The 24270-nt window shown below is 41.4% G+C and overlaps 2 protein-coding genes and 1 long non-coding RNA gene across 8 annotated transcripts; 1 reads left to right on the forward strand and 2 right to left on the reverse strand.

Annotated features, from left to right (window-relative positions):
• The first annotated feature begins 73 nt into the window (after positions 1 to 73).
• Positions 74 to 24270, forward strand: tmem229b (transmembrane protein 229B). 3 transcript variants are annotated; one of them, XM_079632268.1, is made up of 4 exons: positions 120 to 328; positions 17854 to 18013; positions 20516 to 20618; positions 22428 to 24270. In XM_079632268.1, the coding sequence occupies exon 4, from the start codon at positions 22432 to 22434 to the stop codon at positions 23005 to 23007; it is 576 nt and encodes a 191-aa protein (XP_079488394.1). In that variant the 5' UTR covers positions 120 to 328; positions 17854 to 18013; positions 20516 to 20618; positions 22428 to 22431; the 3' UTR covers positions 23008 to 24270. The 3 variants fall into 3 exon arrangements, with proteins under 3 accessions (XP_079488393.1, XP_079488395.1, XP_079488394.1); XM_079632267.1 differs by lacking the exon at positions 17854 to 18013 and having other exon boundaries at positions 74 to 328; XM_079632269.1 differs by lacking the exon at positions 17854 to 18013 and having other exon boundaries at positions 105 to 328; positions 22432 to 24264.
• LOC307008950 (uncharacterized protein) lies at positions 5534 to 7620 on the reverse strand. Of its 3 annotated transcripts, XR_013799927.1 has the most exons (5): positions 7555 to 7620; positions 6749 to 6958; positions 6432 to 6592; positions 6251 to 6338; positions 5534 to 6083 (listed from the first exon to the last, which is right to left on the reverse strand). XR_013799927.1 is itself a non-coding variant. In XM_079632279.1 (3 exons), the coding sequence occupies exons 1-3, from the start codon at positions 7571 to 7573 to the stop codon at positions 6513 to 6515; spliced, it is 309 nt and encodes a 102-aa protein (XP_079488405.1). In that variant the 5' UTR covers positions 7574 to 7620; the 3' UTR covers positions 6092 to 6512. The 3 variants fall into 3 exon arrangements, 1 of the variants encoding a protein (XP_079488405.1); XR_013799928.1 differs by having other exon boundaries at positions 6251 to 6592; XM_079632279.1 differs by lacking the exon at positions 5534 to 6083 and having other exon boundaries at positions 6092 to 6592.
• On the reverse strand, positions 7617 to 10250 carry LOC307008951. 2 transcript variants are annotated; one of them, XR_013799929.1, is made up of 8 exons: positions 9561 to 10250; positions 8982 to 9061; positions 8496 to 8645; positions 8167 to 8301; positions 8022 to 8082; positions 7878 to 7904; positions 7722 to 7793; positions 7617 to 7629 (listed from the first exon to the last, which is right to left on the reverse strand). It is a non-coding gene; the product is annotated as an uncharacterized lncRNA (long non-coding RNA). The 2 variants fall into 2 exon arrangements; XR_013799930.1 differs by having other exon boundaries at positions 8496 to 8661.

Consider the following 24270-nt stretch of genomic DNA (forward strand, 5'->3'; position numbering starts at 1 on the left):
GAGAGCCGATTAAGTCCTATTTATGAAGAAACGATTCAACTAATTCATCACAAAGATCCGACTCAAAAGAACCATTCAATCCGTAGGCACTAGCTAGGCAGCTCGCAGTGTTTTGAAACACAGCCGGTGTCTGAGCATGTGCTGTTACTGCTGCAGTGGAGTAAAATATGTCAGTTATCATCGGACAGGAGCGAGAGGAGAGAGAGAGGCGGGTACAAATGCACTCTGAGAGGCAGCCGGTGCAACGGTTTTCTGTAGAATTCTATTGTTTTACATCAAAATGAGGCCCGGCTCTCTTTAGATCTAACAGCGGCGGAAGAATAATACGGTAAGTCTCGCCGGTTTTTTGGTGTTTCAGTAAACCCGTATGGGTTTCCTGCTTGGGTTAAGTTATCCCACAATGTACGCGAGCCAGAGTCATAGTAAACCGGTAACTTACCATTCACTGCACCTTTCTGAATGTTTTCTCGGGCATCAGCTCGCTGTTTATACGGACTTTTATCATCCTCATCTAAACAGGCGATCGAGGAAGTATGCTGTCATCTCCATCGCTCGCTTCATCCTAAACGCACTTATTTGCGCTCAAATCTTTAATTACGAATGAACTTGCTAAAGTTTGACAATTTGCGATGCTGATTCTGATATCGTTTCTTAGTGGTCAGATACGGTACTTGATTGGGAACTTTATTTAATGTCATTTTTTAAAACTAGGATACCTAGGAAGTGCAATGCTCCAGATTCATACAGTTATAAATGCATAGTTTTGTTGTTTCATACAGTGTGATAGTACAGTTGTGTCTGCGCAGCGCTGCAGTGGTCGGTTGTCATGGAGGCCTGCGCTGCGCATCCGAACGGCGCAGCTGTCACGACTGCGGTATATTCCGTCTCATAAGATAAACCCTCAAATGCTCACATCCCAAACAATTCTTATTAACATATCAGATGCTAAATAAAGCTGCCTCATTCGCATCATATTTGATGACACTTCAGAAATAGACGGTATTTGTGACTAAACACACCAAAGAGTTCAAGTTCTTCACACATATTGGGTCACTGTCTATAAACAGACCTTTGGCACTGGCAGCTCACTTCTCCCCTCCTAGTCAACTACTATACAGCAGGGTAAAGGGTATATAAATATGATACTTGCCCTTTAAGAGGTCGTTCCGGTGTTGTGCCGAATTTTGACTCCCTGCCAGAATCTGACTCCCCTCACGTGCACGCGCAATGACGTCACTTCACTAGTCGCGGCGGTCTTTTTTTAATGTTAATCGCGGCAGTTTCCACACGTGTAATTCCTATCCAGGAACTCTGGATTAATGTTTTTTTATAGTTATCTTTATTAATGGTGGTTTTGCCCTGCTTTATTTTGTTTTCGTTCTTAGCCTATGTTATTTTTCATACGTTTGGGTTCAGTAATCTCCATGTCAGTCTGTCTGTTCCCTCCACACATTTAAATGTAGGCTATAGTTCGTTTGTGTGCGTGTGAATTAAATAATATTAATATTAATTAATAATCCATACAGTATGTGCACCTACCAAAAAAACAACAACTGTTTATTAGATCTCATGGCTGAGGAAGAAAAAAAGGTTTGAAAAAAGTTGGGGGAATAAACTCCCAACACCTCTTTTATGGAGATAACTTATGAGCTGGTGCAGCAGGTCTCTTCTCTTGACTGCATCTTTCTCTTGAGGACAACTGAAAAAAAAGTGTTCAAAAAGAAAAAACGAAGCAAATATGTAAAACCTTTGTCCCTTTTATGGATTAACAATATACCATAAGCATATCAATTAAGTGACACAAAATCACTATAATTGTTATCCAACCTTTTAAACAACTCTTATAATGGGGAAAATCATCAATGAACATTAGATGGACAAAAAAATTGTGGAGTAGTTCTATTCCATTGATAACAGGTCATTCATGAGAGAAAAAGGTGTTCAACTCTTAGAAGAAAAGGTTCTATATAGAACCTTAAAAGGTTCTATAGGCGCTTTGTATTTGGAACCCCTAAAAGGTTCTACACTCTTAGAAAAAAAGGGTTCATTGGGGTTCTATATAGAACCATAGGGTTCTTTACTCAACTCAAAAGAACCTTTTATGCTAAAAAGGTTCTATAATGACAAGAAAGAACCCTTTCTTGGGTTCTGTATAGAACCTTTTAGGGGTTCCAAATACGAAGCGCCTATAGAACCTTTTAAGGTTCTATATAGAACCTTTTCTTCTAAGAGACACACTGCCACATCAAAACCAAAGGGACAGCACTTCCTGGGGCCTTTATCCTAAAAGTAAGTAGGCTATTAGGGAATTGGTCAAGAGAGTACTGATTAAAGGTTTTTACTTCACCATTAATGTGTTGACCACATTCACCACTCACTGATGGTTGATGGAAGTCAATTATACAGTAAATACTATGCACTTGTTAGATTTCCATAATAGAGTATGTTGTTATTTCTATATTAAGAACTAATGATCTATCATGGACTGCACATGGTTTCTCAATGCCAGTGTATCAGCTGTAATCTCAAACTCACATTAGCTGACTCAGCTGATCCACGTCTCTTCAGGGATACGACACCTATCACAGAATCCATAAAGTCCTTCAATATTATCAGAAGACGCGTTTCTCAGGAGCTAATAACCCTCCTCCATCCCCAGCTCCCAGTCTCGTCCAGTCAGTGTTTGATCTTTGATTCCCATTTGAATCAGACTAATTTCTCAAATTATGTGTTCATAAAATTATTGAATTGCATGGATATGCAGGGAGTTTTAGCCCAGAACAGAACCACACCGCCAATCCAAACTGTATGCCAAACATTTCAACTAGTATATGGTCCTGACATGAAAAGAAAAAAACACAAAATTCAGGCTGGTACATTATGAATCTTACTATATCTAATTTGAAATTATTATAAACATGATCCAACAATGTTACATAAAAAGGTTACGTGTTAGCATTTTTTGGAATGTATGCAATTTATTTCATTGCACTTTTATTGCAGTTTTCTACTGTTTTTGCTGTGGCACTGTGGCAGAATTGACCCAAAACAGACCAGAAATAAAGGCATAGTAAATCATTTGTGAGTAAATTATAATAGCACAGATCGAACACTTGAGTGACACCTTAGAATTGGGACTGAATACACACTGCCGAAATCATACTCCCCAACTTTAAAGGCTTCCTGCTGAAGCTAGAGGCCTTTGCTGTTCTCGAGATCCTCCATGGAGAAAGGTGTCATCAGAAAGAGTTTCATGTCTCAGACCTTGCAAAGCTAACATTGGCGGAGAGTACGATTTCGGCAGGTGCTGTGTTTAAACATTACAATGGTTTTATGTGTGTGTCACTGCATAAACTATTTGCAGATGGTTATAAAATATGTTGTTAATTCGTAAAAGGAACAAAGGTTTTCATATATATTTGCTTCTTTTTTCTTTTTGAACACAAGAGAAGAGACCTGCTGCACCAGCTCATAAGTTATCTCCATAAAAGAGGTGTTGGGAGTTTATTCGCCCCACCTTTTCTCAAACCTTTTTTTCTTCCTCAGCCATGAGATCTAATAAACAGTTGTTGTTTTTTGGTAGGTGCACGTACTGTATGGATTATTAATTAATATTAATATTATTTAATTCACACGCACACAAACGAACTATAGCCTACATTTAAATGTGTGGAGGGAACAGACAGACTGACATAGAGATTACTGAACCCAAACGTATGAAAAATAACATAGGCTAAGAACGAAAACAAAATAAAGCAGGGCAAAACCACCATTAATAAAGATAACTATAAAAAAAACATGAATCCAGAGTTCCTGATAGGAATTACACGTGTGGAAACTGCCGCGATTAACATAAAAAAAAAGACCGCCGCGACTAGTGAAGTGACGTCATTGCGCGTGCACGTGAGGGGAGTCAGATTCTGGCAGGGAGTCGAAATTCGGCACAACACCGGGATAGTTTGGATGGGTCAATATTTACTACGCTGACTATGTCCTCATATTTCATAGCAGCGCTAAGCTGAAGCCCCACTTACATCAGCAGCGCGGGATCAAAGACATTCAAAGCTGACTTGATTAAAACTGGGGATTTACTGTTTACTGTGGCAGATCAGTTCCAGTGCACAACATGCAGTTTAACTTGTCCACATCTCAATCTTTCTTCTCAAAATAGCGTTTAAGATGTGTAATTACGGGTGTCGTCGTTATTTTATTCTTCGTGGTGGAATCAAAGTCTTGCCATGTCAGTCTGTTTTAACATCACTGTGGCTTGGTGCAGTCATGTGACTAACCCTCTCTATTAAGGCTCAGAAGTTGTTAATCTCTTGGCACTGGCCCATGTTTGGGACATAATTGTGGTCCTTCGAGGTAAGAATTTTGAGCTCTCGGGCTGCTTCATAATCACTTGAAGTAAAAAAGTAACAGGCCCGTCTACAGAGCGGGACTGGGTGGTCCTGATCCAACATGAGCTTGCTTGGCCCACCCAGTTTTAGTTTCAGTTAACAATAACAACGCTAGTGGCTCTATCCGTGTCAAATCAACCAAATTTCCGAAACTTCCCTGGCTCAAATTTGAGATTTTGTCTATTTTTTTTAATGAAGAGCGATAAACATAATGTTGAAATCCAAAATATTAAATGTCATGGTCATGGATGTATACTTACAGAATAATCCACTATTTTGTGAGGGTGGTCAAAATGACAATTTTCACCTGAGATTTTGGAGCCATATTACAGGGGGGTAAAAATGACTTCCAATAGGTCCATTAGAAATCTGTTGACTTTAGCAATCTTTGCATGCCTGTAACCCAAGAAGTATTAAAGATCTCTTATTATCCTTTTAGATTGTGGTTCTTAACAAACTTTTGTTATCCGGTCCAATATGGTTCAATTCCAAATATATTGGAATCTCAATGTGGCAAGAGTAGGCTAAATTGTTAAATTGTACACATTTTCAGAGCTTAAACCAAACGTGGGTCACTTTTCTTACAGCTGATACTTTTTTTCTTTCAAAGAGGAAAAGCTGAAGAACAGATTATGTTGAAACTACAAATTGTATTTCGTTTATTTCTGTCAAACAGCATTCCTGGGTGCCATGATATTGTTTTTCAGACATTTGCATACCTGTAAAGTTAAAAATATTAAAAGATAAAAAAAGATATCTCAATATGATTTTAGATTCTGGATATTAACAAACTTGTCTTTTCAAATCTTAATTTTCAAGACCCTATCCCAGGTAACAATTTATGGTTCCCAGAACGTTCTAGGAACGTTCGTTTTTGGTTGCGGGAACGTTCGTTTTTGGTTGCGGAACGTTCCCTTAAGGTTAGGTTTTGGTTCCCATGGAAAGTTTTCTTAACGTTCCGGGAACGTTCGTTTTTGGTTACATTGCAACCTTTAGGGAACGTTCCTAGAACGTTCCCCTAACGTTGCAACCTTTAGGGAATGTTCCTAGAACGTTCCCCTAACGTTGTAACCTTTAGGGAACGTTCCTAGAACGTTCCCCTAACATTGCAACCTTTAGGTAACGTTCCCCTAAGGTTATTTTTTACATTCCACTAACCTTTAAAAATCTAACAATGGTACCAATTTTATTATTACTTTAAACTGTCTGTGCATAAGCAGGAATTAATTATTATACAAGCAGAAATTAATTTATATGTTAGCAGGAATGAATGAACAGGCAAACTTGATGGGATTTAAAACTTTAATATAGACAATATAAAATTACAAAATACCAAAAATATAAAAGGCCTAAAAAAAATACAAGAATAGAATCAGTTTTACAACTATACAAATAAAACAGAAATTTAAGTACAAAGAGTGTGATGAAGAGTGCAAATGTAGTGTGCAAGATGCATATTGGAATGATAATGTAATGTGCATTTGTTGTGCATATGTTGTTGTGTGTATGTATATATATGTTGTGTATAAATGCAGCTTTGAGTCCAAGACAAATTTCACATTGAAAAGGGACAATAAAGTGAATGGCCAAAGTGGCAAAAATACAATTGTTTAATAAAAAATAAATAAAAAAAGAGCTCCATTGTCTTGACCGATCAGCCCTTCTCAGTCCTTCTCAGCTGGCCTAAAAAATAAACAAAAGTTTGATATGTCATACTGAGAATGAACACGTTGACAAACGCAAGACAAATTGCCTTACTAACAACCCTGTTTTTTTTATTATGACAAATATTGATAGTTTTCCCATTCCTTTGATAATTATGAACATCACATAGAAGTATTCTAATTTACCGTCTGTGTGGGGCAAACTTCAGCACTTGCCCAATCAAGTCCTCCGTCTCTGCTGCAGTCACCGCCGGGAAGTTTTTCTGGAAGGCCGCTAGAGTAAAGTCAAAATGAAGTAAAGTTACAAGTCAAATTAAAACCTCCAAGCTAAGCATAATACTGATGTGAACAATAAAATAACACCTGCCTGTTATAACCCTGCAGATTGTCAGGTCCTGGAAGGCCTTCTTTGCCTTTCTGCCCCGCAGACTAAACTGTTTGATGGACGTCAATAGTTGCCACTCGCCGTAGCATGCGACGGATGGCAGTACCTCTGGTCGAACCTCCAAGAGTTGTCAGGAAAAGTTGCTGTAAAACATAGAAATACAAATTATACATGTAGAACAAAGTGGAGAGCTTGTACAATCTCATTTTGTAAGAGCCGTCAGTTCAGTTATAATGATATTTGAAGTTATGCAATTATATAGTGTTAATCTTAGGGCAGGACTATGGCAACTTAATTACCATTTTTTCCCCTCCTCTCCTGTTGACCGAGACTCCTGTCAAACTCCTCCAGCTCTGTGACTGTCGAGCAGGGCGACAGCAACATATCATCGACAGGAGCAGAGGGAGGTGACTGGGACTGGGAGCTCCTTAAGAGCATGAGCACCTCATCCAGCCTCTGCTCCATCTTTTCCATTCGCTGTGCCATACGGGTAATGGATGTCCACATGGCTATGGAAAAATTAATTATGTTAGTTTTAGTTGTTATACATTACTTGAATATGTGAACAACTTAAGGAACACGCCGACTTTTTGGGACTTTAGCTTATTCACCGTATCCCCCAGAGTTAGATAAGTCTATATTCTCAGAAGGCGAAGCACTGCTACTTCTGGGGAGTGATTTGCTTGTAGCCCCTGAGAACCCCCGTGGTGAGGAGCAGAGAGTTCGCTCAGAGTTGGAGTAAATCACTCCGCAGAAGTAGCAGTGCTTCGGCCTTCTGAGAATATAGTTCAGAGTATGTATATGATTAGAAGATGGCTGTCTCACATGTGACCTTGTTATTTGTACACGCTGTGACTATACAAATCACAACATGTAAATAGGAAAATGTTGCCATTATTTGTCACTTATAGGGAGCAGTATGCTAGCTGGAACTATTTACTTCCAGTATTTGTGCTAAGCTAGGCTAGTGGTGGGTGCGTCAGACAGAGTTACGGCACGCACAGAGATGAAGAGGGTATGTATGGACTTATCCAACTCTGGGGGATACTGTGAATAAGCTAAAGTCCCAAAAAGTCGGTGTGTTCCTTTAAGTGAGTCTTCTTACCTCTCATTTCCGTCTCCATGGCTGAGCCACCTCCCTCTGTGTGATGTCTCACCTCCCTCTTAGTGATGAGTTCTGCTGTTTACAACAACAAAAAAGTCAAGTTACTCTCAAGTTCCTTGTCATGAAATAGTATTTAATTGGAAATGGAAAATGCAAAGCCACTGTACCCTCAGCTTGCGTCATAATAGACCCATCCAATTCTGGGCGACCGGCTGGTTTTCTGTGTGGTGTTGACTCATCTAAAAAGAAAGTAGATATGAATATTGGTCACTTCATTTATGGTAGGTTTCTTGCAAATGGAGGAGGAAGAAAAAAAAACTTACATGCAGGTGGTGGAGGCAGCTGCGGACCTGGAAACAGGCAGGAAGAGACAAACACATCAGAATAGTCACATGATATGCACTAGGTTGAATGTCAGTAGTTCCATGGTAGGAAATATGACTCAGGTTTCTTAAATGTTAACTTACGGACAGGGCTTCCAGACACACACTCCGTTCTCACACTCTCTCATTTGTGGAACAGATTCATCTGAAATAAAAGACCAAAAAATTTGTACAGATTGCTAAAAGAAAATGTTAATTTTGTAAATAATGTCTGTACTTAAGGTTTTACCATCACTTGAAGAATCCGTCATGAACCTCCTTGGGCGTTTACACTGCCTTTTGTGGACACTCGCATCGTCTTCCGTCTCAATGCTGGAAGTGTCCATCAGTCGCCGACATTTTTTCATGGCTTTGTCATAGGAATCTACATTAAGAGAACAAAGTTTTTGTGAGACAGTAGCCGAACAAAGCAGTATTTCCATACAGAGAAAACGTATTTATTTATATATAGTATAGCACCAATAAGTCACCTGTACACAGCCAGATTTTCTAGACGGCTTAAAGTTAAACCCCAAACCCTTGCATTACAACCATGAAACTGTAACGTATTTCACTTACTTTTTGAGAATGTGAAGCTCAATGGTTGCTGTTGTTGGTCGTTGTTGGTTGTTTTTCCAAGACTTCCTGATAGTGAACGGTCTACTGAGTTCTACGTAGACTTATCCATTTCCTCCAGCCAATCAGGAACGTTCGTGTTGCGTCACATGCCTTGACGTCAGCAAACCTGGCCAATCAGCATTTTAGAGGGTAATTTTAAACTAAAATGGAGTGTTGCTATCCCCGACCACGAATATTTGTTATTTCTTTCTTAAACATTAGATATGGAGTTTGTTTTTTTAATGCACTGTTTAAACGTAAAAGTATAATGCTACAGTGTGTGACATTACACATCCGTATGTGCTCGAGTAAGCAGACAGATACTGCATCATGGTTCGAGCATTACATCCACTATACAGATTATTTTATAATATATACACACAAATTGTGCTACGTTTAGTTGTACAAACATGGTTCAGGCAAACATACGTAAAAACATATACGTACCACAATGATGCTCTAGTCTACATGCATAGAAACACAGAAATGCGAACGGACGGATCCACACATTTCCCAAAATGCGCTTTCTGATGGCGTCGTACGTCGTTGTTTGGTGTGAGAAAAGGTGGAAAAAAAGGAGAAAATGATATTGCTCAAGATTAGCATGTAGTGAAATGGCTTTTTTAATTTCACTGTAGGATTATGTAGACTATAGCTGTTATTGTCTGACCAGTTTCTAAAACTGATAGAGGAGCGATCAGACACACAATGCTATAACGTTAGCACATTTAACACGGCATTGGAATGTTTGAAAATTACTGGATAGAGACGCATTGACGCCATTGCCACCTAATCAGAGGCCTTGCTTTGCATACATGCACATAAGTGAGTGTAAAATGCCAACGGTACAGGAATAAATTAAACATGTTCTGAATGTATTCTAACAGTGATAGCAGAAAAGTATTCTAAAAATATTTTACCGAACTATTATTATTCTACGTGAAAATCACAAACAGTGGGTGCAACGTGTGTATTTCTAAAGAGACGAAAAAACGAACTAGCACTATAACGTTAAGGGCTCCATACCTGTGCTCAAACAATTTATCTTGAGCGTCCATTTACACGAAACCACTGAAAGAAGACGGATTCCCATGCAAGTTGTGTATCCAGAAGGACTTTGGTGTAAATCGCAGAACACGGAAGTCAGGACACAGGACATGATTTCAATCGGTCACCTGAAAACAGAGGCACTTGCCCCTACTGGCGTGGGGGTGTAACGGTTGAATTTGTACACTGAAAAAAAAAAAACCTACTTTGTTGGAAGTGAATTTTCTTATTTGTGAAAATCGTTCGATTGATAGATTCTTGTTTTAAGTATTTTCAACTAATACAGTTAAAAAAACGAAATCAGGCACAAAAGTATTGTTTGCTAAATTGATCAGTCTAAAATTAAATATATTCTTTTGATAATCTGTTTATTTTACTTGGATTTCATAAGACCAATCATTTTTGAGTGAATTAAATCAACTGACTGCAAACCTTTTATATGCTACGTCAAAAACTTAAATGGAGCTTGTTTAAATAAACATTACCAAAAACAACCAAAAACAACCAAACGGGAACGTTGTGTGGAGGTACAGTGCAACCACAGGAGAACGTTTTAGTTGGTTGGTTCCCTTAACGTTTAGGGAACGTTATAACCCTGAGGGAACGTTCCCTAAACGTTCGTTTTTGGTTTGGTTCAAACTAACCTTTAGAGAACCATAAACTAACGTTCCCTAACGTTCCCTAAACGTTCTGTGTTAGTGGGGATGTGGTTCACTCCCATAAATGTGGGGATCTTAATGTGGCTCCATGTTCAATTTGTTGCATTTTTATTAATTTTCAATGGTCGAAAACCAAATGTGAGTCACTGCATAGCTGATATTTATTGTATTTAAAGGGAAATGTCTGAAGTATAAATAACGTTGAAACTAGAAATGGATCTGGTTTCCCTCTATAAAAACAATTGCATAGAACATACCCGCCAAAAAAGTGAAACAAATCTACTGAAAGGGTTGAGGCAAATTAACTTGCTCTCAAAAGTTTATTTATAAGAATCTATAGCCTATTTGAATCAGTTTCAGAGATTTTTGAAAGAAGGGATTTTGTTCATTTTAACAGTTTCTGAAGCTTTCTCCAAGAGTTTAAATATGCAGTATTGTAACTTGGCTACATGCTAACTCATATAGGTCCTAAAACAATTAAGATTCTAAAAGAACAGTTTCATTGGAACAAGATTCTAAAATTATATTATAAGATATATTTAATACTTCATTAGCTACAGACATGCAAACTTCAGAAAAATATTTTTTTTTGCACTCAGAGAGGTATGATAGAGGGAAACAATACATTTCTAGTTTCAGTATTTGTCACGACACACACAATGGAGAGACAGCAGATCCAAGTGCAGTCAGATGTATTTATTTGGTAATCCGTGAAGCGTAATCCAGTCCAGGCAAGGGTCAAATACCATGTAAGCAATCCAACAAGAATAACAAACTACAGGAACAGACAAGAAACCAACCAGGAAGTGTGAGGACATCTAACAAGGACTCCGTGACAAACACTGAAATGACAGGGTATATATACACAGGGAATAGACAATGATAATGGGGAAATGGCTGAGTGCAATGATCAGTGATAAGGAACCAGCCGAGTGCAATGAGAAGACAAGGATCGTGGGAAATGTAGTTCAATAGTGTGATGGACACCGTGGGGAAGGAGGACATCTAGTGGTGACCCAAGGAACATAAACCAGACACTGTGACATAACCTCCCCTCTACGGAGCGGCTACCAGACGCTCCAAGACCACAAGAAACAAACAAAACAAGAGTCCAGGCGGGAGGTGGAAAGGTGGAGGATCAGGGGGTGGGATGGGGGGCCAGGTCCATGGAGGGGAACAGGAACAAAGGGGAATGGCTTAAGCGGCGGCCAGGGCGAAACAGACAGTCCATCGGGCGGCCAGGGCGAAACAGACAGTCCATCGGGCGGCCAGGGCGAAACAGACAGTCCATCGGGCGGCCAGGGCGAAACAGACAGTCCATCGGGCGGCCAAGGCGGAGACGACCCCTCGGGCGGCCACGGCGGTGAAGACCCCTCGGGCGACGACCAGGACGAAGACGACCCCTCGGATGGCCACGGCGGTGAAGACCCCTCGGGCGGCCACGGCGGAGACGACCAGGGTGAAGACGACCACTCGGGCGGCCATGGTGGAGACGACCAGGGTGAAGACGACCACTCGGGCGGCCATGGCGGAGACGACCAGGGTGAAGACGACCACTCGGGCGGCCATGGCGGTGAAGACCAAGGCGGAACAGAGACAGACCCTGGCTCAGGAACAGTCACAGACCCCACCGGCTCAGGAACTGCAACAGACACCACCGGCTCAGGAACTGCAACAGACACCACCGGCTCAGGAACTGCAACAGACACCACCGGCTCAGGAACTGCAACAGACACCACCGGCTCAGGAACTGCAACAGACACCACCGGCTCAGGAACTGCAACAGACACCACCGGCTCAGGAACAGTCACAGACCCCACCGGCTCAGGAACTGCAACAGACACCACCGGCTCAGGAACTGCAACAGACACCACCGGCTCAGGAACTGCAACAGACACCACCGGCTCAGGAACTGCAACAGACACCACCGGCTCAGGAACTGCAACAGACACCACCGGCTCAGGAACTGCAACAGACACCACCGGCTCAGGAACTGCAACAGACACCACCGGCTCAGGAACTGCAACAGACGACACGGGCACCGGCTCAGGAACAGACACGGGCACCGGCTCAGGAACAGACACGGGCACCGGCTCAGGAACAGACAAGGGTACCGGCTCAGGAACAGACACGGGCACCGGCTCAGGAACAGACACGGGCACCGGCTCAGGAACAGACACGGGCACCGGCTCAGGAACAGACACGGGCACCGGCTCAGGAACAGACACGGGCACCGGCTCAGGAACAGACACGGGCACCGGCTCAGGAACAGACACGGGCACCGGCTCAGGAACAGACAAGGGTACCGGCTCAGGAACAGACACGGGCACCGGCTCAGGAACAGACACGGGCACCGGCTCAGGAACAGACACGGGCACCGGCTCAGGAACAGACACGGGCACCGGCTCAGGAACAGACACGGGCACCGGCTCAGGAACAGACACGGGCACCGGCTCAGGAACAGACACGGGCACCGGCTCAGGAACAGACACGGGCACCGGCTCAGGAACAGACACGGGCACCGGCTCAGGAACAGACACGGGCACCGGCTCAGGAACAGACACGGGCACCGGCTCAGGAACAGACACGGGCACCGGCTCAGGAACAGGCTCGGCGGGCGTGACGTGAAGCTCAGGCTCAGCTGGGGTGACGTGAAGCTCAGGCTCGGCGGGCGTGACGTGATGCTGGATCGGGGCCGGCAGGGCGAGCAGCTCGGGCGGGGCCGGCAGGGCGAGCAGCTCGGGCGGGGCCGGCAGTGTGAGCAGCTCGGGCGGGGCCGGCAGAGCAGCATGCCTAACCGGTGCGTCAGGGATGGCAGTCACCTCTGGGATGGTCTCTGGATTAGGAACCACCGGACGGTCCGTTGAAGAGGCCCTTCTCCTTCTCCTCTTCCGTCTCCGGACCACCGGAATCGGAACCACCAGACCCGACTCAGGAACAGACGACACTGGCTCCGGCTCTGGAACAGCAGACACTGGCTCCGGCTCTGGAACAGCAGACACTGGCTCCGGCTCTGGAACAGCAGACACTGGCTCCGGCTCTGGAACAGCAGACACTGGCTCCGGCTCTGGAACAGCAGACACTGGCTCCGGCTCTGGAACAGCAGACACTGGCTCCGGCTCTGGAACAGCAGACACTGGCTCCGGCTCTGGAACAGCAGACACTGGCTCCGGCTCTGGAACAGCAGACACTGGCATGTCCAGGATCCGAGCCAGACGCTCCAAATAGTCCATCATTGCCTTGGCGGCCCCACAAATGGGCATCTCTAGACCCGTCTCAAACTGGGCAGACGGGACGTGAACAGTCTCTGACTGGGCAGACGTGACGTGAACAGTCTCTGACTGGGCAGACGGGACGTGAACAGTCTCTGACTGGGCAGACGGGACGTGAACAGTCTCTGACTGGGCAGACGGGACGTGAACAGTCTCTGACTGGGCAGACGGGACGTGAACAGTCTCTGACTGGGCAGACGGGACGTGAACAGTCTCTGACTGGGCAGACGGGACGTGAACAGTCTCTGACTGGGCAGACGGGACGTGAACAGTCTCTGACTGGGCAGACGGGACGTGAACAGTCTCTGACTGGGCAGACGGGACGTGAACAGTCTCTGACTGGGCAGACGGGACGTGAACAGTCTCTGACTGGGCAGACGGGACGTGAACCAACTCTGACTGGGCAGACGGGCTGTGTCTCCTCCTCCGTCCATGATGGCGTCTCGGTGGCATCGAACTCACCATCTCTGGGGAATTTACCGTCTCCTCTATGAACCTGGCGGCTATGGTCTCCTCATTCCTTCTAGCACACATTGAAAAATAGGCCAACAAAGAAATCGAGGATCCTTCATCCTTTCCCGGAGGGAAAATCTCACCACGCGGTATCCACATACCGACCGGATCGTATCCGTACTGCTGGATCTATTTGTGACGGAGTCCTTCTGTCACGACACACACAATGGAGAGACAGCAGATCCAAGTGCAGTCAGATGTATTTATTTGGTAATCCGTGAAGCGTAATCCAGTCCAGGCAAGGGTCAAATACCATGTAAGCAATCCAACAAGAATAACAAACTACAGGAACAGACAAGAAACCAACCAGGAAGTGTGAGGACATCTAACAAGGACTCCGTGACAAACACTGAAATGACAGGGTATATATACACAGGGAATAGACAATGATAATGGGGAAATGGCTGAGTGCAATGATCAGTGATAAGGAACCAGCCGAGTGCAATGAGAAGACAAGGATCGTGGGAAATGTAGTTCAATAGTGTGATGGACACCGTGGGGAAGGAGGACATCTAGTGGTGACCCAAGGAACATAAACCAGACACTGTGACAGTATTATTTATTCTTCAGACATTCTTCTTCAAACACAATAAGAATCAGCTATTTGAAAGGTTACCCACATGTTTTTGACCGTTGAAAATGGGTAAAATTCAACTATTTGGACATGGAGTTGCCTGGGATCCCCATATCTATGGGATATAACCATATTTACTAAGAAAAGTTTATTAAAAATGAGAATCTAGAAGGATATTGAGATATCTTTAATACTTTGTGTTACAGGTGCGCAAACTTTGGAAAAACAATATTTAGTATGGCACCCAGACAGGAATATTCTACGCAAATTGTGTTGATAGAAAAAAAAAAAAAAAAAGTTACATTTCTAGTTTCAACATGATTTGTTCTTCATATTCCTCTTTAAAAGAAAAAAGTATTTGGTTTTTGACCACTGAAAACTACAATTTACCAATTTTCTCATGGAACCACGTTGAAATCCCCATATCTCTGGAAATGAACCATATTGGGCATTAAAAATTAGATACCAAAAAGAAAAAAATGGTTAAAAAACACAATTTATAAAAGATGTTAAAGGGCACCTATTATGGAATTTTTACATTTACCTTTCATAGTGTGTAACAAAGATCTAAGTGAACAAAAACATCCTGCAAAGTTTGAAATATGAAAGTGCACCGTATATAAAGTTATTGTCTTTCAAAAGTGAGAGTCGACTCGGAGTCATTTTTATGAATCGTTAGAAGACCGAAGCTTTTTCTCTGACTAGATGACGTCAACTTGTCAAGTTATTTGAATACGATACGCCCACTTATTGCGCTCCAAGGCCAGGGAAAATATCATGGCGACGAGACGCTGTGTTCTGAAGTGCGACTCAAAAGCCAACTTTTTTCATCTGCCCAAGGAGGAGCATTTGAAGACTAAGTGGCTACAATTCATATATACAACTATACCACAGAAGTATAGTCCGAGCCTTGTGCTTTGTTTGCGCCATTTTGAAGACGATTGCTTTACCAACTTAAATGCAATCAAACTTGGATTCGCGAGCTGGCTGATATTGAAGGAAGGTTAATTTCTAAGTGTATTTGCATCAGTTTCCTCCTCCGTATCACAACCTGTAAGTGTTATTAATAATTGTTGCTTTTATGTTTTATGTAGCATGCTTAATAATGATTTTGTTTGTTGTGTAAGCACCGTTTAGCTTCTAGGTCTTCAATGACAATTGTATTGAGATATGTGAAGTGTTTGTCGTTGTTTTCGGAGTTGTCTTAAAGAATAGAATAATACCTCGCAGTAACGTAACAGCAAATTTTTTTTTTTTTTTGTAAAACGTTATGTTTATGCATCGGGCTAATGCAAAAAAAGACTGATTGTGCTTTTACAATATGAACTCTGGGCTATGCTCGCTAACATAACATTAAATTCTTTATCTTATTTTTAGTTTTTTACTACAAACTACAAAGCAGTGGACTATAATCATTATTATAACACAATTTATTTGATAAAAGCATCATTGTACTCCGTGTTAAACAATAAGTATTATCACTGTAAACACTGCTGGGTCATCTGACCAATCAACGCAGATTAGCGTCGCGCAAAGGAGGGGTTTGGAAAAGTGAGTCGTTAAACGAATCATTTGGGAGTCGGTGAGCAAATCAGGAAAAATTAAATGCATATTATATGACAACAAAAGTGTTTTTTGTCATTGCATGCATGTAAAACTGTTGTTGGGGACTCCCAAAACAACATTAGGAACATTTTAAATGTCATAATAGGTGCCCTTTAAGTGATCTTTAATACTTCTTGAGTTACAGGCATGTACATTTTGGGCAAAAAAACACAAGAAGGGCTTTTTTTTTTAACTGTCACCATTGTCATATAATGCAGCAAAGATTGTTTAAGTCTCAACAAGATTTTACTAATAGACCTACCAATCACTGTAAAAAAAATAAAATAATGATGCTGCCATCTTTTTAAAGTCATTTCTATCCCCCTGGAATCTGGCTCCAAATCTCCGGTGAAAATGATCGTTTTGACATGACTCCCCTCCAATAATAGTGTATTTCAATGATCAAAATCTAAATTTTTAGCTAGAACCTCTGGTTGAGTCGACACGGAAATACTTACATGACTAGGCTATATATATATATTGGAATCTGAAAATCACAAACCATAATTATTTAGCCACTCCCCATTACTAACAGCTTTCAGCTACTGTTTTACCCATTATGTTTCGTTTGTGCCTGATTAGGCGCATTAAACACCCTGATGAGTGAAACACAGGTTGAATTGTCCGCCTCATGCTGAAGAATTTAATGAAATTGGTTCTGCCTCCCTCTGAAACATGATCATCACTTAACAGATCTTAGGAGGCTTATCAGCAGCACTGCTCATACCTGATGAGAAGAATGAAGTCTGTGTGCGGCCTGGAGCCAAGGTGCTATCTAGAGTAACTGAGCTGTGTGCGCTATTGATCCATTGCCATTTATATTTGTGCAGAGTGTAGTGAACTCGTGATGGGAGACCAGAGCTCTCATCAGTCACCTCTAGATATTGCGGCAGTAAGAATGCATCAGAGCCGGTCATTCCAGTGCGGCAAAGGAGAAAGTTATAGTATATTGTCCCTGTCATTAATGCGCCATTGTTCTCTTGGGAGGTGTGTGGTTGAAATTGACAAAGGAAGGACAGAGTAAAAACAAACCGGGATAGCGTAGCCTTTATTATGTCTGAAATTCTCATAGTACTCAAATAGGCACTTAAAGGGACAGGTCCCCAAAAAAAAGATATTTAGTAAAATGTTCAATCTGTGTGGTGGAAGCAACAACCAGGGGCTGTCACCATAAATGTAGTCCATATGTCCATCCGTGTGTGCTGTAAGTCTTATTAAATGAATAAGTTATTAAAGTTATATTAGTATTATTTAGGCTATACACTATTATACTGTTTATTAACATTTTGAATTAGCTTTTATTTTGATATTTTAATAAAAAATTTAGTTTTAGTAATTTTTGTGTTTTTATTTGTTTATTTGTACTTGTATTTTAACTTAAACAAATTTTATTTCAGTTAGTTGCCCAGCAACATTTCTAAGTACACAGCTGTCCACGTGATATAAAAGAAAACGGGACTTCTTTCAAGGTCCACTTCCGACGCACGCGTTCCCATTGCAGGGGCATTCCACCGGTGGACAGGGGTCATCACTCAGGACAGGCACTAGGCGGCTACGCAGCCCCATACGCAGCAGAGTGCGATGCACTGTGTGTTGTGACACATTCCTCCCATAACCATCATTAAAATTTTGTGTGACTTGTGCCACAGTAGATCGACCTTCTGTTGGCTCAGACTGGACGGGATAGCCTTCATTGCTCTTGTGCATCGATGAGCCTTGGGCACGATGAACATCGATGAACACCCTGTCGCCGGTTTGTGGTTTGTCCCTGCTGACCGGGCGCAACCCACAAGCCTTGCCGTTTCAGAGGTACTTTGACCCAGTCGCCTTGCCGTAACAATTTGGCGTTTGTCAAAGTCCCTGGCTTGAGATCTTTAGTCCATTTCTCCTGCATCCAACATGTTGATTTCGAGAACCGATTGTTTGCTTACCATCTAATCTAGACTTTAAAATGTGGCCTTGTTAGGAGATGATCAATGGTATTGGTTTCACCTGTGACTGGTCATATTGTTTTGGCTCATCAGTGTATATTTGATTTGATTTCAGGTTTATTTAAATTACCGAGAATGGTAATGGCTGGTTTGGGTTCAGTACAAATTAAGCTTAATCAACGGCACTTGATAATGTTTGATTACCACAAAAAGTAATTTCCACTTCATTTTCTTTAAAAAAAGAGAGCAAAAATCTGGGTTACAGTGCTGAGGCACTTACAATGGAAGTGAATGGGGTCAATCTGTAAACTTTGCACAAGTTCACACTTACATATAATTGAATAGACTAAAGAGTATGCATGCGTACTGTCCGGGGAAGGGCTCTGAGCTCGTAATGTGTCCCGAACCCAGAGTACTTCCCCTCCCCATCCATGACTGGGAGAGGAACAGTTGAGCGTGAGGAGTTTGAGTGGAGGAGGGATGCTGGGTCGTGGGACAGAGGTGAGTTGGCTATTTATAAATGGGCCTCCTCGCTCTGATTGGGTAGATTATCTGAACGTTGTCCTCTCGAACTTTGTTAATAAAACATCATTAAAATACTCACAATTTGAATTGTGTTACAATATGAGTGTAAAGATGGTTTTAGTGAAAAATAAAATCACTAACCTGGTTTTTGTAGTTATATTCAATTTTCAAACTAAACGTCCAAAACTCACAACCCCCCAAAAACAGTAAAAAATTATTTGCATTTAACCCGTTTAAATTAGAACACACACACACACACACTGCAAACCGTGGACACACACACCCAGAGCAGCGCGCAGCCATTTTTGCTGCAGCGCCCGGGGAGCGATTGGGTGTTAAGTGCTTTGCTCAAGGGCACTTCAGTCTTTTTCTGCCGGTATTCAGAATGGAACCCGCAACCTTCAGGTTACCAGTCTGACTAACCATTAGGCCACGACTGCCCCCTGCCTTTTACAAAATAAGCGTTACATTTATACTTTCAAATCCTCAGAATATCTTACCCATTCACTTCCATTGTAAGTGCCTCACCGTAACCTTCATTTCAGCTTTTTTACCGAAGAAAATAAGGGATAATAATAATTGTTTTAACAAAATAATTGTTTGTGGTAATCAACCTAATGCCTTGAAGGCTGTCGATTGAGCATTATTTGCTGAAACTCTTGTCTATTTATTTAAATTTGGTGCACATTCTTACTGCACATTACATGAACCTCAATTTCATGTATTTTGCCCTCACTAAAAGACAATTTCTTCATCCAGTTCCTCTTTTTATTGGTTGCACATTTCACAATGATTCCCCGTCGCCTAGACAGAAGCAATTATCATCATCCAGCGTCACATTAACCAGCACTTTCAGAAGTGGTTCTGCTTTGATGCTGATCTGTGCAGATGAGCTTGCGTGTCTGTTTAGTATAGTGAAGGCCATGCTGACATCACTGACTGGTCTGTTCAGGTTGCCGAGAAGGTCAATAGAGGTTTGACTGGAGAAGATCAATAGCAATGCTGACTGCAAGGCCAGTAAACGAGGGGGATGGGATACAAACACTACATGTAAACACCATGGCATCCACTGGGCTCTGTATCAGGCACTTTTTAATGCCTTTAGGTTGTCCGGATGACTGAGCACTTCTATTGCGGCACAAGAGCTGTGTCTTATCTCAATGCATAGATTAATATTTAATAATGGCCTTTCCACTAGAGTGTTTCACCCTTTTAGCAGTGCACTGCACTCTCATGGAGTTACGCTGATAAAAACCTTTGGAGTTTTCAAGTATGAAATGCAGTTTTTATCGAGTGTTATTTATAACACCAACAATCTCTCACTTTCTTTTTTGGTTTTAAAAAACAGTGGACATAACAATGTCTATCAAAACAGTAATGTTTAAATGACACAAACAAAAAAAGAGTACAATAATGACTTCACAAAACAAAGATGTAATCATAAAAAAAATATATATATATATATTAAAAAAATATATAAAAAAAATATATATATATATATTTAAGAAAATATCAAAAAATCCTACCAACCCTCATAATAATAATAATAATTATTATTTTCCCTCAACAACGTATGAGCTTTCATAGCCAACTAATAAGACACCTACTGTATCTATTACTTAATCCTATAGGGCTGTATATTTATCAGCTGTGTATTTTGCCACTGTTGAGGAATTAAGAGCTTTGCTTATAGTAAACTTTATAGACTTTACAGCTCAATTGGAACATTTGTATGGAAGAATATACAGCATGTCACAGAAGCTTGACTTAACTTGTTTTGCACCTGTAGTACTTCACTCAATTAAACAGGATGTTAATGTTGATGACTTGTTTTTGTGTGTTTTTTTTATTTCAGTTCATGAGTACCACGTCAGCATCGGCAGCAGAACTCAGTACCGCTCCTCTTGGACTCTGACAGACGGTGTTGAGTGTGGACATTGAGACTGCCAGACAGCAGGGTGGGTGAAATCTGCAAAAAAAATTACTCGTTTCCCTACATAACCTCTCCATCAAATAAATCCTCAGTCTAGTTTAGTCACAGTACAGCTTATATTAGTTTTCGTTCTTCAAATTGGCTTAGCAGATATATTTTTAGATGTGATGCCACACTTGTGGTAAAAGTTTGTGTTCGTCCCGGGAGGTCTTAAAACTTAAAGACTTAAAGAGTCACTTGAGCTCCCACGATGCCCTTGGAGCAAGACACTTAACCTTCATATGCTCCCAGGCAGCTGACTGTCCCTCAATTGGCCTTCTGTTAAGCAGCTTTGGCTGAGAAAAATATCTGCTAAATGGAAAATTGCTAAAGTGTAATTGATAGCTCATAATGAGATCACACTCACCTCTAATTCAGTTTTACACACATCTCCAGCAACAGTTGAATATCAGAAGAGTCATAATTGCCTTAGAATTGACCAGTCATCTCAGTTTCACTCAGATATTATTTGTACACAGATGAGCTGATTTAAGGACTTTAAGCTCTCCATAGGCCCACTGACACATGATACTGTATTTTAAGCTGTGTATAGCGTGTGTGCTCAGCGTGCATGGATTTGCATACTAAGATCAGTCATTTTTTTCTATTATGTCCTTATGTGATCCATGTTCATGTAACTTGCATGCGTAAGTTTATATATTATCATCATTAGTAAATACTACTACTGTGCTGTCATGCAACATTTGTATTTTGTTGGCTATGTTCGGAATTGTATACTAGCATTGCACACTATGATTTCTGCAGTATACACTACCGTTCAAAGGTTTGGGGTTGGTAAGATGTTTTTAAAAGATGTCTTTAATCTTTCAAAGGCTGCATTTATTTGATCAAAATACAGTCATATTGGGAAGAAATATTACAATTTAAAGTAACAGTTTTTATAAGGGCAACATTGATTTTTTAGCAGCCATTACTCCAGTCTTCAGTGTCACATGATCCCTTAGAAATCATTCTAATATGCTGATTTTGTGATTACATTTTTTTGATTTATATGTTTATTGAGCAACGTTGTCAAAACAATGTTGTGTTGCTTAATATTTTTATGGAAACCATGATACTTTTTTGAGAAATCTTTGATAAATAGAAAGTTCAAAAAAAGCATTTATTTGTAACACAAACCTTTTGTAACATTATGAATGTCTCTACAGTATCTTCTGAACAGTTTAATGCTTTCTTGCAGAATAGAAGAGAAAAGAAAAAATAAATGAAATCTTACTGACCCCAAACTTTTGAACAGTAGTTTAAATTGGCCACCACATGCAGATATTATTGCAGATTCTATTGGCAGAGAATACCCGAATACCCTACTATTTGGTCCTGATTTGCCAACAAAGCACTCTGCGTGAAATACTGTATCCCACTATGTAATGCACTCATATTGACCTTCCATTTCCATGTGAAAATAGTAAATACTGATATGATAACTGGATATCACTCACTAAATCCCAGAGGTCAAGTTTGGCTGGTTAGCATGAACCAACTTTCAGCAGCCAAAAGTTGTCTTCTCGATTGACGGCCATTCAAAACTAGCCATGTGTTTTAACAAAATAAAATGTTTTGCTAGCAATACATAAATTGGCTGTTTTGTTTTGTTATAACAGATATTTTATCAGTGGCCATTTTTTTTTATCACTTAATTTTGCATTATTGTGGCCAAAATGCAGTATACTAGTATTCCATTTCGAATATAGCCTTTGTTGCAGGGTATTCAGTATGTAACACACTCTTTTTTTAACTTCCTTAACCCTACTAATTCCACACATCAAAATAAAAGGAAGATGGCAACCACAGCGACCCCTGAGCCCCTTACTGCCCTCTCTCGGTGGTACCTATATGCCATCCACGGTTACTTCTGTGAAGTCATGTTCACGGCTGCCTGGGAGTTTGTGGTGAACTGCAACTGGAAGTTTCCCGGCGTGACGAGTGTGTGGGCGCTCTTCATCTACGGAACCTGCATCCTGATCGTAGAGCGCATGTATCTTTGTCTGCGGGACCGCTGCAATGTGCTTCTCCGCTGCATCATTTATACACTGTGGACATATCTGTGGGAGTTTGGCACGGGTTTGCTGCTTCGGCAGTTTAACGCTTGTCCGTGGGACTACTCTGAGTTTAAATATAACTTCATGGGCCTGATCACGGCAGAGTACGCCGTGCCTTGGTTCTGCGCCTCCTTTATCGTTGAGCGCCTAGTGATACGCAACACGCTCCGGTTGTGCTTCGACGAGGCTGTCGGGCCCGGCCAGGCTGAAGAACTGTCGGACAGAGGCGGGGAAGGAAGAGCAGGCAGTGGGAGAAGAGGAAGAGGAGCCAGAGCTGGAGCAACCAGCGCAAACGGCTACGTGAAGGGGGATTGAGAAGGTTTTCAACACCCTTTCCCCAGTTTCTCAAACCTCCCATGACTCCCACCCATGACTCTATCCGCACATATCTTAGTCTCTCTCCCACCTGCTTCCAGGGAAAGAGTCGCTCCGACACAGTTGGTGCAGCGCCAACTGAGACAGTTGCACAACTGCGAGAAACTTTCTGATTTATTACTGTATAGACCGCCCAACTGGAGGGATGTTCATTTGCCACCTTAGTGCACAATCTTTACTGTCTTCACTTCGGGCGAGTAGCTATTAAGTTCAAGGTTTGTCAGTAGGAGTGGTGCCCGGTGGCAAAAAGAGAAAAAACATTCCACCTCTTCCAATATACCTCTCAAACCAGTCCATCCAGACACTCTGGGAGGGTTGACTTGTGTTCCCTCGTCCAAAACAAAACGCAGACACATCACTTGAAAAGAGTTGAAAAGAGATAACCTTTACAGTAGGCCTATCAAATGCTTTTAACAAAGCGAGTCCTTTTAGATTATAAACACTGTCTGTATGTAGTTGGAAATGCAAATAACTGTTAGGAAAAAAGCTTACCTTTTGAATGTTAGTTTGTGCTATTTATTAATATCTAAACTGTACTGTAGTTAAGAAATGATAACTAAAATGTATTGTGTATATACACTGTATAACCTAAAGCAATGCCTTGTACTTGAATTTGGTGTTTTTTTATATTCATCAAAATATTCAGTGCTTGAACGTGCATGAAAGTTGTCTTCCAGGAGATTTGTTTCATTCTGAGACCGATCTTCGATGTTGTGTACAATTTATTTCCTCCATTTTTAAAAATGATTTTCTCATGGAGATGAACACACAAAGGAGTACTGTATTGTTACATATATAGAGTCCGGGTGCTCAGCACTGAAACCATAAAAACATCACAGTATCCTGTTTTTTTTTCACTGGAGAGAATGTTATTGCGTGTTATGAACTGGTGCTAGATCCTCATTGAGTCGTGTTGAGGGATCTGACAATGGTCACAATAAAGGCATTAATATGTAGGTTCACTGACCTCAGGTATGTCAATTTGAATTGTTTCACCTCCACCTCTCATATGCCATTGAACAATGGATGAAAATTGAGAAAAATATTGTGGCAATTTTTTTTAAAATGCCAACATCACCTTGGTATTACCCGCATGGTTACAGTTACAGGTTGTGGATTTGCCAGAAAGTTTTGCTTAACTGTATTGGTTATGTTGTTATTGACCAAACTAAAAATGTATTAAAACCACCTATTTCTGAATGC

This window comes from Phoxinus phoxinus (genome assembly GCF_949152265.1).
Source record: "Phoxinus phoxinus genome assembly, chromosome: 13".
Classification (NCBI taxonomy): domain Eukaryota; kingdom Metazoa; phylum Chordata; class Actinopteri; order Cypriniformes; family Leuciscidae; genus Phoxinus; species Phoxinus phoxinus.